Source organism: Hydra viridissima, unplaced genomic scaffold (genome assembly GCF_058129835.1).
Source record: "Hydra viridissima isolate aposymbiotic clone 2 unplaced genomic scaffold, HvirCarnegie_v1 scaffold_9, whole genome shotgun sequence".
NCBI lineage: Eukaryota > Metazoa > Cnidaria > Hydrozoa > Anthoathecata > Hydridae > Hydra > Hydra viridissima.
Genome location: NW_028324308.1, coordinates 15,044,769 through 15,060,676, shown reverse-complemented (window position 1 = coordinate 15,060,676; position 15,908 = coordinate 15,044,769). Strand labels below are relative to the sequence as shown.

At 27.7% G+C, this 15,908-nt stretch overlaps 1 protein-coding gene across 1 annotated transcript; it reads left to right on the top strand.

Annotated features, from left to right (window-relative positions):
- The first annotated feature begins 2,940 nt into the window (after positions 1–2,940).
- LOC149884239 (26S rRNA (cytosine-C(5))-methyltransferase nsun-1-like) lies at positions 2,941–15,877 on the top strand. Its single transcript, XM_090097109.1, has 19 exons — positions 2,941–3,196; positions 3,722–3,779; positions 5,890–5,939; positions 6,113–6,168; positions 6,383–6,414; positions 6,567–6,634; positions 6,791–6,839; positions 7,078–7,159; positions 8,877–8,939; positions 9,077–9,132; positions 9,233–9,318; positions 9,463–9,556; positions 12,495–12,600; positions 13,226–13,544; positions 13,684–13,913; positions 14,031–14,153; positions 14,276–14,373; positions 14,920–15,050; positions 15,191–15,877. The coding sequence occupies exons 1-19, from the start codon at positions 3,094–3,096 to the stop codon at positions 15,799–15,801; spliced, it is 2,415 nt and encodes an 804-aa protein (XP_089953235.1). The 5' UTR covers positions 2,941–3,093; the 3' UTR covers positions 15,802–15,877.
- Positions 15,878–15,908: the final 31 nt, after the last annotated feature.

Genomic DNA, 15,908 nt, shown 5'->3' with positions numbered 1-15,908 from the left:
CCTATTACTGATTTGCACCCTTTTAACAAAAACCGATTTAAACGTGTGTTTTTTAACATTCAATGAAATGATAAAATTTAAACTTCATACTCCTGTGTTATTTCATAATAAAAGATCATATTTTTTTAACAACAAAAGGCTGAATTTCTTAAAGCATATGAGGAGCTGGTGAACATAAAAACTGCTCGTAATCTCTAAAGGGAGTAAATGTTAAAACGGGTTGAAGAATAGTCAGAATGGAGAAGATTCAAGTATTTTTTCAGAAAAATTAACGACGATTTTAAGTTAACAAATTGCAGACAGAATTTATTTGATACTTTTTATAGTATTAAAACCAGGTTGGCATTAAAATAATCCATCCAAAATAAACCCACCATAAAGTGGGGTTTTTTTTAGAGCTTTTTTAGTATAAAAATCAAAATTTTGTCACCCTCAAACCTAAAAATGTAACTTTTTGCAGGTTTAAATCAATAATATTATAAAAACAAGAATTGGGACTAAATCAAGTATGTAGTCTTTTAATTTATTAATTTTTATCAAAAAGTATTTATATGTTTTCAAAAAAAGTGTCACAAATATTTTGTCTGTTCTCAAAAAATAAACTTTATATGAATTTCGAGTCTTCACTCGTTCCAGAATACTTTTCTTTATTTTGTAGGTGAATTAAAAGCATATTAATATTTTAGTTTTACTGTTATTCATATTAACTGCAAAGTTCATTTCATTCAGACTTGGCATGGTTTAGTTGTATTATATTTGTGCTTTTTTTTTTCTAGATATTTACCTATTTATCAAGGTCATGGAGAGCTTTTTAGGTCTTTATCAACTTCCTTGTTTTCTCTGAAGTCAACCGGTTCTTGATCTTTGACCAGATGAACCCATGTTGAAATATTGAGAACCACCTCTAAATGGAGTCTGAAATAGCTGGGGAGGAGTGCAGGGAAAATAAAAACTTACAAAGATTGGATAAATTTTCACTGAGTAAACTTCTCTTTTGACAACTAAAAACCATTAGGATGGGGTTCGTCTGCAGAAAACACGAAAACATACCTTTACGGAATATTTTCTTGAGGGTTAATTAAATACGGGTCTTGTGTACTGGATCCACTGATACCTTCCGCTTATAAAGATAGCGTTGATCTGTCATATAAACCAGAAAGTGAAAGGGTTGTATATCTGCTCCAAACAAATGGCAATCTTTTTTTAAATTATGTTTAAATTTTTAGAAAATCTTAATTGCTGAAAAAAAAAACAATCAATCTCTAAAGCTTCAATTTATATCAGTATTTTTATCCACAGACTAATATCATTGTTAGGTTGTGGTTAAAAATACTGAAATCTAATGAAATCCAACTAAACTCAAAAAAACCTGCCTAGGCCTTTTTGCAGAAAACGCCGGATTTTTTCTAACCCTGATCAAAATACTATCAAATATATTCTGTCTGTAATAAAAAATAGTTTCACCATTGTTGAAAAAACGACATTTACAAAATTGGTTAAAACTTTCATAAAAGAACAGCTAATAGACTAAAATAAAATTGTTCTTTAAAAAAAATTTGTTCTTTTTGGGTCGACGTCAGATTACTTAATGTTAGCCAGGTACAGACGTTACTTAATGAAAGCCAGGTACTTAATTAAAACATTAAGTACACAGCACATAATGAAGATTAGTGGTGCATTAGCTCAGGTATTGAGGTATTTCTCATACTACTATATATGGGTTAATTATTTGTATCCTAAATTTATCAAAGCAGGAGGGGTCCAAATCTGGGGAAAATGCTGAATGGGGCAGCAATCCGTCCTCCAGTTCAGCGAGTTTTACCATAGGCGAAAGTATTTAACATTTGTATGGGACAAGTATAATTCTAATTATTTTTTTTCTTTGATAAACCTGTTTTCTTTTTACAAATTGATAAAGTCAGTTCAAAAAGTTAACAAAGTAATTTACCGTTATTTTTTAAACCGTTGAAAACTAGTCAATTAGCAGCATCCCTTTGGCATCCCCATAAAAAAAGGTAGTGGACAACCAATACGCTTTGATTTCATTGATTAAATATTTAATTTTGGTGTATATTTTGTGATCCAATTTACTTACTTTTAATAATCCAAGTTTATTGGCTATCACTAGTCTCAAGATAAAGTTTTCAGTGTTCTTCTTAAATCAACTCAAATAGACTCGGGAAATTTGTATTCAAAAGCGTTTTTGATCAATTATCAGTAAATCTATCACTCAATTTGGAGATTGTAACACAATATTGTACACTTAATAATTTCTTCTGTTGTTGAAGTTTTTGAACAATTCTACACGGATCGTCTGCGTTTGTATGTGGTTCTTTGTAAAGCAACGTTTAAATTTAGTAACCAACTTCTCTGTAGCTTGCATGCAACGGTGCACTACCACTCAAAATATTGAGTTTAAGCCCTTTTTAAGCAAAAAATATTAATTTAAACCAGTGCAGGTGAATTTTTTTAAAACCTGTGGGATAAAATTAAAAATACAGTTCAAAAACAAAACCGAAAAGTTCACTGGAGCTGTTGAATGAAACAAATTCGTCATGGACTGAAATAACTGTTACAAAGTGCCAAAAGTTAAAAAAAAAAAGGTGATGCAACTAAATGGTCAGCTGCTGCTGTGGTGCTGCCCACTGGACTTAAAAAAAAGAAAATAAAAATAACGGAATAGTTTTTTTTAGTTGACATTTTACTTGCATATTAATGGGACGGCGATGAAAATAATGGCGCTCCATTGATTGTCTATTTGAGAAATAAAAGCGTTTGGTTATTGCGCTTTTTGATTATATTTCTACCACGTGAACGAAGGCCTTTTAGATTTTAAAAAACAATTCCTACAATAGCATTACTGTAATATTTTCTTATTATTAAAGATTAGAATAATAAAATTAGATTTTAAGATTTAGTCTTGTATATATACATATATAGACACACACACACACACACACACACACACACACACACACACACACACACACACACACACACACACACACACACACACACACACACACACACACACAATTAACAAAAACATCATTACGATATATAAATAGCACAATTTTTTAGTTATAAAAAGTTATGGGGCGAAAAAGTTGGAGTGAATTAAAAAATACTAAGAAAGGTCCTGGTAAAAAAGCAAAGAAACAAGAACCTCCAGAACAAAATTTACCAAAATATCTATGTAAGTATACCACTTATATACTTCCGAAGTATTTAACAATAAGTAATTTAGCATTTGCTAAGCAATTTTTACACATGTAAATAGTTGTTTGTAAAATGTAAAACCAGTTAGACAATATTTTCTAACCTAAAAGATTCTAATTTTCAACCAGTTTTTATAGCAAGAAAAAATTAATAATGAGAAAGAGAAAACATCAATTCTGCTATCTAAGGCTGTTGCAATTCATGTTAATTTATAATATTTTAAGAATCAATTCCCTAGTTTATCAGTTCAAACAAACATTTAGTAACCATGTTTCTGATATAAAACATAGCTTAAAGACACCAGCAGCATAGTGATAATTAAAAATCAAAGACAATAGAATCAATCTATTAAATTGTAAAAGTTTTTTCTTTCTTTTTGTAAAGTTTTTATTCTACTGTCATTTCTACTTTGTCTATCAACAAAACCTAACGATATATATACTACTGTTATTTATCTTTTTCCTTTAAATGGAGTCTAATGAGAAAATTTTTTGTCTTTTAGTGGAACCTAATGATATAAAGAAAATCAAAAAAGTTAACAAGCAGAAACAAAAAGATAGGTATGAATCTTTGAAAGTTTTAATCAGCTTGATTTTTGAAATTGCTGAATTGCTGATTAAATACTATATATATATATATATATATATATATATATATATATATATATATATATATATATATATATATGTATATGTATATAGTATATAAAGGTATAAAATGTATTCAAATCACTCTAGCTTCTCTAAAAGCTAGAGTGATTTAAATACATTTTATACCTTTTTTTCTTGTTTTTACTGATCACAAATGTTTTTTTTTTTGTTTTTTTTTTACCAATCCCTAAAATGCTCCTGGGAAGCTTCTTTTCATGTGAGCTTTGTAAAGTGTTTCTGCAATATTTTTGTGTATATGGCTATATTTATTGTATTGAATAACAAATGCTGGTAAAAAATGTGTCAGAAAAATGCCAATATACTGTAGCATCAATATATAGCTTATTGTTACACACCCATAATTTTTCTGTGCTACCATTATTTTAATTTTGTCAAATGATTATATGAATCAGTGTTTTTTAAAAGGGCTGATTTGCTCAAAACCTGTTTTTGAGAAAACTAAAAAAAACTCTTTGTATCTTTTAATATTAAATATACAGAATTTGTGTAATATATTTTTAAAAAATATATGTAAGAGTAACATCTTAGTACACTTTGATACTCGCTATAACATTTCATTTGTTAATAATTAATGTATGAAATTTCAAAAAATTGGCCCTTTTAAAAAAAATCAAATATTTCAAAATCGAAACTGTTTACATTTTCTGCGTATTGCAGCTAAAAATACAAATCAGCTGGAGAGTGATTTTTTTAACAAGGGTGTATTTGAAGTAAACTTGCCTTTTTAAAAAAAGTCAAAAACTTTCAGGTGGCTTTACTTGTGTAAGAAGATAAAATTTAAACACATTTTTAACATAAACTTATGAAGCTATTATAGAAGGACACAAAACACACAAAAAGTGAATTTCAAAAAAAATGTCAAATCAGCCCTTTTAAAAACACTGATTCATATTTAAAAACAAGTTTATAAAAATGTGTTTTTAAATATAATCATTTGGCAAAAATTGAATCTTTTTCTGACAAAAAAGATTAAATTATTTTATCACATCTTTTTTAGGCTACCAATTCTTTTACAATTAAAAGGAGGACAAATAAGTTTTAAAAAATGAATAATATAAATAAAAGAAACATTTAATTCATTGCACCAGTAACACACTAACATAAATCTTTTGAAAGTTTCAATTTCCAATTCACTGAAGTTCAAGTTCACTGAAAAGAATAGAAAGCAAGACAAAAATTAAACTTGTTGAAAGCTCAAAAAATGTTTTATTCTCAGCAAATTTCTACTAAATTTGTCTTTTTAATGTAATATCTGACAGTATTTGAAATCCAAAGGCTGCCCTTCATATTTTTAAAAATTGTTAAGGTTTTCTTTGTTTCATAGATATATCAAGATAATTATGATTTTCTACTTAAAGAATTACTTCTTCCTTCTGTTTCTTTGATCCGAACATTAACATAAGGAAGTTCTGATTCTAATGTGCTATTTCAAGCATATATTACCATATATTACTTATTTATTAGTTACTTTAACAAGGTAAACATATACTGCTTTTATTGTTACACTTAAAGCAACTGTTTTACTAATTAAAAATTCAACTAATAAATGCTTTGAATGCATCTTCTTAGCATAATTTCAGAGAGATCCTCTTAAAAGATGATTTTCTAGATATTGCCTGTTGATTGTTGGTTTTTAAAACTGGCAGAAGAAGTTGAAGTCTTGACAAAAGTTAAATTCTTTATGAAAGCATACTTTACAGCATATTTTAGTATAATTTGGTTTTCTCAGTGATTAGATAAGAGTTTTGTTGAGAGATTTTTGTAGAGAGTGATTAGTTATAAAGTGGTAATGAGTGCACTCTCTTGTAGCAAGAATTTATTCTTTATCAAGAATATGTAAAGAAATATGGGAAAAACAAAAAAAGTGGCTTAAATTTAACATTTAAAGTAAGCCAAAGATATAGATTAAATTTTTCAGCTTTTTTTGTATTTTTTAATATTTTTTTCCTTAATATTCTCTCTGTTTATTATAATAAAGTTTCATTTTCTTAATTTATAGTAAAAAGCTTGCAGATAAAGCTAGAAGATTGCTTAAAAATGATGTCAATGGTTTGTATTTTTTAATATTGCTTACATTTTTAAATTGTTCTGACTACATTTTGTGATAGTCCTACCTCTTTTTATGTTGTTAGAATGTTAAGTGCAAAGGTTGTTAAAAATAATTGTAAAAGAAAATGTTTTCTCTTTTACAATTGTTTGTCAGCTTTATTTTTTTATTTTAGCTATCAATGAAATTGTTGACTTCACAAAAACAGACATAGCGAAAGTTAAAAAAAAGGCAAGTAAATTATTTTTTTTTACTTTTAAATCTTTTTTTTTTTGAAATTTAAATTATTTTTCTTTAATTTTCATAATTTTGTTACATTTCATTTCAATCGTTCTAATTTAATTTTTTTTTTTTCTATTCTTCTAGTTGGTAATAATATCTATAAAAAGCAACTTTGTAGAGCATTTTGGTTTTTATTTCTCTATATTATTTATTAACTTTTTAGCTTGGAAAGAGAGAAAAGAAGCTGCAGAAAAAGTAAGATTAATTATTTGAAATAGTTATATTATTAGTTATTTAAGAAATATTATAAAACTAAAATGTAAATTAAAAATGTAATTAAAAGAATAATTAAAATTATCCCATAATTTTAAGATTATATGGTGTTTACAGCTTTGGTAATTTTTAAGATTGGGTGGAAATGAGGCAACAATTTTTGATTCTGACAGTGAAAATGATTATGATAAAGAAGCAGTTGGTATGTTAGTTCTTTTTGAATATATATATATATATATATATATATATATATATATATATATAAACCTGTTGTAATACTGTTAAATTGATAAATTTAACAGTTTTACAACAAAAGACTGCTGTAAACTGATAAATTTGATTACAATCTGTTTCTTAGATGAAGAAGGAGAATCATCAGATGAGAAACCTATAAAACTTAATGAACGGTAAGTTTTTTTTTGTGGGTATGTTTTTTTCGTGGGTTTATCTTTGAACAAATTAGTTGAAAATGTTGTGTGCTTTTAAGTTTATATTCCTTAGGTAATTGTTTGTTTTTCTTTTTCTTTTTTTTTTGATAACAGCAGATGTCATTTTCAGTGAATTAGCACTAGCAGATTTTTTTCAAAACAATAATTTCTCTTTATAAATATTGTTATTGATCAGACATTACTTTCTTTATTTTAGAGGAATACAAGATGACAATCAAGATTGGTTAACTGTAAAAGATAACGATGATTTATTTCAAGATGAAAGTGATGAAGAAGTGGTAAGTAGTTAGCTTACTTTGAAAAATATTAGGATTAAAAAATATGAACTGCTACAATTGACACACACTAGGCAGTTAAACCTAAAATGGAAGCTTAATCGAGTTTATTGAGAATTTGTTAAAAACTGCATCATTCATTCTTCACTAAGATGTAAAGTTAAGTTTTCTTTATAAAATTTAAATTTCAGTTTCTTTTCTTTACAGAATTTTTTAATTAAGTGACAAGTTCTTAGAATCATTATGAACCAAGCACCAATGAAATACTTGTTATAAAATTTAAAAAAAAAAAAAAAAATAATTAAAAAAAAGAAAAGAAGAACAAGTTGTTGTACTAAAAATATTTTTAAGGCTGCTTCTTCACTGAGACATCATAGACAATATTTCACGGAATCAAGGAAATATTGCAATAATACTATTATTTTCTATACGACTCTTATCAATAGAGGAAGAAAAAAAGTTAATTATACCAAAACAAAAAGTTTTCATATACCACAACAAAATCAATGTCAACACCATATATTAGGTCTTAAAAATTAGGTGTCAATGTCATATAAAGTATCATATAATAGATGTCAACATCACATCAAAACATGATGTTCTTGTTTGAAAGACAGTTTCTTCAAATAATTTCATATTTTGTGAAACAAATAAAAAAGAATAAAGAGTTGGTAAATGAAACTTCTACATAAAAAAACTGAATATAAAAATGACTTAGTTACAGTTTTTACATGAACAGGGAAATTCATTTAGATTTAAACGCAATCCAATATTTTATTTGATATGTTTTAAGTCTTTGCCAAAATTAGTACCACCAGATGGAATTTATGGATTACTAAAATTTATGTTGCTTCCAGAATATTGTGAATATATGTTTTATAGTTATAGTTTAACAAATTGTGCTGGAAACATTTCTTATATTATTTTAACTTTTATGCTGAAGGGGGGAAAAAAAAACTACTAATTATTATTACAAACATTACATTTCTACAAATATTTAATATAATTATATGGATAGTCTTGTTAATATGTTGATTTGTTTTGATAATCTACTCTTTTGGAAAGAAAAATTCTTCAAAATGTTGCAATAACTAACAATTTTTTACTTTTCCAAAAAGCATTTTATAAAGAATCAGATGATTTATAGCCATGCTTTTATATTTGGTAAAATGGATTTTAAGTTGCTGAAGTGAAACAATGAAAAGAAAAATTTATACCTGTGAAATCTTGAGAACTCTTAAATATTAAGTCAGGGGTTTAAAAAACTTTTTTTCAGCCTATGATAAACTATAGGATAGTACTTTTTAAAAAAATCCTTAAAAAATTCTATAAAGTCCGGTTTTAATTAATTTTAATTTAAGGAATTTTTTTTATCAACTCTCTTCATCCTCGTTATCTTAACAATTTCTAATATCCTGACCTATTTCAAGGTTAAAAGTTGTATTTGATAAGTTATGAAAAAAAGGAATGACAAGAATACTTTTTGGTTATTTTCAAAACTTTTTTTCATCAAATCTAACACATGCATTTAATGGATGTATTGTATGGATGTATGCATTTATATATACATACATACATCCTTACATACAGACAGAGACAAAATTTATTTCAGCTAGAATGGACATAGACAATTTACTTGATTTATCTAATTGCAATGTGGTTGCTGGAATAATAATAGTTTGTTAAAAAATATTTTTGTATAACTGGTTATTTTTATTAGCCTGATGATGATTTTGCTGAAAATTCTGATTCTGAAGGGAGCAATGATGTTGATGACAAAGGAGTAAGCCTTTATCTTAATGTTTAATGTGTGCTTATAAGTGATAGATTTTTAAGGTTTGTTAGAAATTCAAAACAAAGTTTAAGTTTTTTTGTTTGTAGTAATTGATGATAGGCAATATCTACGAATTCTCTTTTTAGCTTCTGCCAGTTGAGAAAAAAGCAATTCTTTTAGAGAAAGCAAAGAAAAAGACAAAGTAAGTTATTTTCCTGTATTTAAAATTTTGAAGCTGTTGTAAATGAATATTGATTTTTGAAATATTGTTTGCTCAAGATGTTGTTTTTAATGTTTTTTAGGGCTTTATCTGATGCAGAAATTATGACTAATATTTCTGAAAGTGAAGTATTTGTTCTTCCCAGTGGTCAAGAAATTGAGAAAGAAAATATCTTTTCTAAAACTTATTTCCTTTTTGTTTTTAGAAAAATTTATGTTTTTTAAATTTTAAACATTACATTAATAAAACTCAACTCAAGATAAACTTCAGTTAGTTTTTTTACAGTTGAATTCTTTTAACTATTTTTTGAACGCAATGGGAATGCTGACCTAAGCATCATCTATCAGCGTATAAAAGATAATCTTCATGTTCTTAGCAACTTCAAGAAGTATAGACAACCTGATAGGTGACATTTTACCTTTTGTATATTCTTATAGTTTTTAAACTTATTTTTACCATTAAAGTACTTTGAGGATAAACAGTTGCACTTTTATGACAACTTTATGAGTATTACTGCTAAATGATAATTAGTTGTCTGTTATGTAATTAGAACTGTTTTCAAAAAAAATAAACTGTTTGAAAGAAGTAATATTAGAGTTTTATCTAGGAACTTTTTCCATGATACATTTTAGTTGGTTACTTGGTTACTTCTCCTCCTGTCTTTGTGTAATAGTAAATTCCCATTCTTCTTTTCCATTTCCAGCTGCTGCAACAATATATAGTTACTTAAAATGACTTAATTTTTAGAATTTGTAATTTTGTTACAATTGAAAAACATATAGCATGATTTTATAGTCCTGCAGGATATCTCATAAAAGCAATATGTATATTTTTATAGTCCTGCAGGATGTCTCATAAAAGCAATATTTATATTTTTAAACAAATGCTTAAATTTTGTCTCTGGAAAAATGTTTAACCATATTGTTAATTCTCCAACAAGATTGTAAATCTAAATTGACCATAATTAAAAGTGTAAGCACATTATTGCAATAAAAAAGCACAATAATGGCTACATAAAAAACTCTCTGTCAGTTCACGCAATGTGTCACAATAAAATGTTTTATTTATATTGGATTCGAACCAAAGCCTGCTTACAGGTTTAAATTTACAAAACTTATCTCCATACCTTCATCATTTTTTTCAGTTGTAGGCACTTTAGGCTTTAAGTTATTGAAGAAGAAGCTAATGATGAGACAAGTGATATCACAGTTCACAATAATGAGACACATCCCAGTTTTTAAATGAAAATGAACTTATAACTATCCCTCTAGGACAAGACAATATAATGGAGGTTGGGGCAAGTCATTGTAGTACAAGTCACAATGAAAGCTTTGCTTCCTTTCATGGCACTAAAAAAAATAAAGGTGGTCAGGACAATAAATCTCGTAAAATTGTTTCAGATAAAAAGAAAGTGGCTGGGATTGTTCAAATTGCTATGTGCCATGCAAATACAAGATGCTACTCTGCTATAGCAGAGTATTGTGAAAGTCTTAATTTGAGCATGTGTACTATGGATTGACATTCCTGTGTGTATTTGTTTAAACAAAAATTGGGTCTACATTTTTAAATATTTGTGGTATAACTCTTTATAAAGGATTAAAAATATTTGGTGTAATTAATTTTTATAATAAAATGCAATGTGCTTAAAGCAGTTTCTTAATGTTTTCTTACTCTACCTTCAATAGAGAATTCCAGGATTTCTTTTGTCGTATTGTAAAAAACCTATTAAACATAAAAGTGAATGTCCAAAACTGTCCATAAAATAACTACTAATGCACATTTTAAAAGTTACTCTTTAGACACCAAACATATGGGCAATGCAATCCCTAGAACGTTATCTATCTTCTGATAACTGTACTTCTACATTATCATTACCTTCAAGATTAGGTATATTAACATTGATTTTTGGCAATGGGGAGTTGTTAACTAATTCATAATTAAGCAAAATGCAACAACACAAAGTTACTTTTGATGCAAAAACTTGCCAAAGACAAAATGTTCCACAAGTGACATCAAGACATCTGAATCTATAACTTAACACCCCTAAGGCAATGCTCAACAATGCATCTAATTAACCTTTGTGTCCTGTTAAACCGATGTTGATGTTCACTTGTCAGATCTATATAAGGTGTAATCATACAATGTTCAAATCTAAATCCTGAATAACCCTCTATCAATCTTTGGAGAATGCTGTTAAATTTGATTGCCTTATATGATTCCGGCTGAGTGTACACAAAACTGTTGTCTGCTGCTCCTGGAAATTTATTGTTAGCATACAAAATAATTAACACTCACATGCAATCAAAAAGTTTGATATATGGAAGCATTTTCAGTTCATATAAACATGCTCATTCAAACATGGCTACTTTTGTGTCAATGAACCATTAATGGCCACAATAAAGTTTGGAAGTTGTGCAATTTTGAAGAATTCATCAATTAATTTGCTTTAATGCTGCTTCTTTATTTGGAAAGGTAATCCATCTATTCTTACAAATTTCACAAATAGATTCCACAAATTGCTTCACACAATTACCAACAGAAGCCTTGCTAACACCAAATAGCTCAGCTTAACTCTCCAGTTATTTCCACATACCAGATATTTAGTCCAATTAAAATCACGTTATTGGCTGACAAAGCAGATTCAATTTTTGAAAGCAGATCTTTTTAGAAAAACTTGGTATTCTTACATCAAAATTTTTATCTGTTGTTGAAGTAATTGGTACAACTCAATTAATTCAAAATCACATAGGTTTTCCGATGGGTTTTCCAATGGGTTGTTTTGATCTCAGAAAAGTCTCTGTTGATCAAGTCATCTCTTGTTAAAGGTCCCCACCAGTTCATCAAATTCAAGAAAAGCTGTGTGCTATAACAAAATAAAAATTTTATGCTGCAGCAGATTTGTGATAAACTGAATCCACCATAACAGCTGCTTGCCTGATGTTAATTTAACAAGGAAATTCCACAATAATTGCCACATTTTCTATTTTTGCCAAAAATCTTGACTGTTTTTAAAACTAAAAGCATATTAATTCAGCAGATACTTGTAAAAAATTCTGAACAGCAGTTCTTTAAAAATTACAACAGGGATCCTTTATGTTCATAAAATAGAGCATAGTATTTATATAATATACATTCTAACTCAAGAGTCAGAGTTAGTCATTAAGCTATTGATTGATGCCACCAGAAAGTGGTTAGTGTAATAGATTTTCAGTAGTGACAGGTATTATTTTTCTCCCATAAATTTTAATGTCTTCTCCTAATGTTAGCTCTCTCTTCTATGATCTAAAATTTTATTAATCTTTTTTTGTATTTGTTTAAATTAGAGTAAAAAATATTGTTTGCAGGAGTCGGTCAGAATATATGCATTTACTGTTGCGAGATCTTATGACATATTACAGTTACAATGAATATTTCATGGAGTCTTTAATAAACTTGTTTCCTGGAGGAGAGGTATAACTAAATGTATTTATTGAATTTATTGTCTTGTGTATCAAAATGATTGTTTTCTTAGTAATATTAAATTTATAGAACATTTGATGTAAGAGGTAGCTATAAATAAAAGTTTAATCAAGTAAGTTATGCATTAAGCTTTAATTGAGAAAAAGTAGCATATTCAGAACATTGGGAAAAAACGATTAACACCTGCGATTATTGCACTGATCATTGGGTGGCGCAAAAAATACTACACCATAAAAAACTCAACTTCATTTCATTAATGAAAACATCTCTGTAAACAGTGATTATTATGTTAAAAGTGTTTTTCAAATAATCTCAAGAGTTTGGCCTTGAAATTGTCTACTAGTAAGTCTACCATAGGAAGAAACATCAAAAAAAGGTATATTTAACATTAAGCATAACGTTCACAGAGCTGAAATATTTGTATATTCATAAAAAAGCACTGCCTGTGTATGTCACAGAGCTTTAAGCATTTAAAAGTTGAATTTTGTTATTGTGTTTGCATCATTTGAGTGAATAAGCTTTACTAAGAATTGCATATTGTTATTGTGTTTTAAATATGTTTTATTAAGAGTTTTTTTATTTTTATTTTTTTATTTTTTATTTGTTATTGTTTTAGATTTTAGAGTTTTTAGAAGCCTGTGAAGTAAAACGACCAGTTACAATACGTTCTAATTCTCTTAAAACACGGCGCAGAGATCTTGCCCAAGCTCTAATTAACCGCGGTGTAAACCTTGATCCAATTGGAAAATGGTCAAAAGTTGGTCTTGTTGTTTATGATTCATCTGTCCCTATTGGTGCAACACCAGAATATCTTGCAGGTCATTACATGTTGCAAGGTGCATCTTCTATGTTACCAGTTATTGCACTTTCTCCACAGGAAAATGAAAGAATCTTAGATATGTGCTCTGCACCTGGAGGCAAAACAACATATATTGGTATTAAATTTAGTATAAAAGTAAATTTAGAAGTTGGTTTTGTTTACCAGTAAAATGGCATAAAGAGAGTAGTCTTGACTAAATCAGGTTTTCTGGATTTCATTATCACATTGAAGATTGTTTTTTTTTTACTTTCCAGGTTCATTAATGAAAAATACTGGTGTCATTGTTGCAAATGATGCTAAAGCAGAGCGCCTCAAGTCTTTGGTTGGAAATATTCACAGATTAGGAATAACAAATACAATAGTGTGCAACTATGATGGGCGTTCCTTTCCAAAAGTAATGGGTGGATTTGATCGAGTTTTACTTGATGCTCCTTGCAGTGGTACAGGTGTTATTTCCAAAGATGAACAAGTTAAAACTAACAAAGTAAAACTTTTTTTTATCCAACAGTTTTCTTTATCCAACAGTTTTCTTTTAAATATATTTACAATAATACAACATATAGTTTTATGCTCTTTATTATTTACTGTTTACTTAACTTAGTCTGAAAAAGACATTCAACGATGCTCTCATGTGCAAAAAGAGCTGTTATTAGCTGCAATAGACTCAGTTGATGCAAAATCCAAAACTGGTGGTTACATTGTTTATTCCACTTGCTCTATAATGGTGAGTAGTTTAAATTTCATTTTCAGTCAAAGTTTGGAAAATTTCTTTCTTTTAATTTCTTGTTACATACTTGCCTCATGCTCACCTAACTAGATTAAAATTAAACTAATATTTTTTTTTAGGTTGAAGAGAATGAATGGGTTGTTGACTATGCTCTAAGTAGACGGAATGTTAAGCTTGTATCTACAGGCATTGATTTTGGAAAAGAAGGATATACCAGGTATTATTTATTTAGTTAATATAATTATTGTTACTTAAGTTATATAAATATGAAATGAAGCTGTTATATTTTAGATAATTCCCATTTCTGGGTTGGTCTACATTAAATTCAAGGGTTAACTTGTGTTAGCTCACCTAAATATTCAGATTAAATTCAGAATTTTTTGATATTAAGATGTGAGTTCAAATTAATATAAGAAAGATCTCCAAAATTATTTCTAAAGATTGAATAAAAAAGTACAAAAATATGAAATTTTTACTGCACTCAATAAAGCCATATTTTGTAGGAAACTAATGCATAATACAACTGGTGTGCATAATCTTTAAGTTTATAAAAAAAAAACATCCTAACAAAATTCAATTTTGAAATATGGTTGACTTTTAAGACAAACCGTTTTCTTTTAATCTCAGTCTATTACATTAATTAACTTAATGATTTCTATATGATTAACCTAATGAATTACTTTTGTAATCTTGTGAGTCATCAACACTTTTATTTTCTTTCCTATCTATACTCAAAAAAAATCAACTTAAATTTTTTGTTAAGGTACCGAGACAAAAGGTTTCATCACACAATGAGTTTAACAAGACGATTCTATCCGCACACTCATAACATGGATGGGTTTTTTGTTGCAAAGCTAAAGAAGTTTGCTAACAAAATCCCAATTGTTGAGGAAGGTAAATATCCTTTTAAGTTTATTTTGTTGTTTAAAATGTTTTTTTTAAATATCAATTTACAAATTCTATGTTTTCCTGATAAATTAATAGGCAACTGTTTGATTGCTAAAAGTTAGTAAAATAAGATGTAATTCATTTAGAAACAGTTGAACAAACAAATGAAATCGAAAACCAAAAAAAAGAATGGGACAAAGTCAAGAAACAGTTAAATCGTATTGGAATTGGGAAAACCAGCTCAGAAAAAACAAATGACAAAGATAAAGAATCACTGGAGGTAAAAAGTACTGATGAAACTCTTCTAGTGACAAATGATGCTGCAAGTGAAACAATAGAAGAAGTGAAGAAAGACTCTGATCAACTTAAAAAAGAAAGAAAGAAAAAGATTTTGACAAAAGATGGAAAAATAAAAAAAATTTCCAAAGAAGTAAAATTAAAAAAGAAAGTTAAAAAGAGCCTGGTTACTGCAGAGAATGGTACAGAAATGGTTACTGCAAAAAATGGTACGGAAATAGTTACTTCAAAAAATGATACTGAAATGATTACTACAAAGAATGGTACAGAAATGCAAGCAGAGAAAACAATTAGCAATCAAGACAAAATTATTCCTGAAAATTTAAAACTAGAAAAAACCCGAAAGACCAAAAAAGTCAAAATGAACAAAGCCAATATAATTAATGACAAACCTAAAAATATTTTGAAGAAAAATAGAAAAGTTTTAAAGAAAACTGCAAAGAATTTGAATGACTCTTAAAAACATTTTAACATATTTATAAAAATAGTTTTGTATTGCATGTCTAGACATCGAAGAAAGTTTATACTGCGTCTAATTTTTATTTATAATTTGTTCCATGGTTGTTG

Coding starts and splice junctions, on each gene's coding strand:
- LOC149884239 (XM_090097109.1), top strand. CDS start 3,094: ATGGGGCGAAAAAGTTGGAGTGAATTAAAAAATACTAAGAAAGGTCCT. Junction 7,160..8,876: donor ATGAAAGTGATGAAGAAGTG/GTAAGTAGTTAG, acceptor TATTTTTATTAG/CCTGATGATGATTTTGCTGA. Junction 8,940..9,076: donor ATGATGTTGATGACAAAGGA/GTAAGCCTTTAT, acceptor TTCTCTTTTTAG/CTTCTGCCAGTTGAGAAAAA.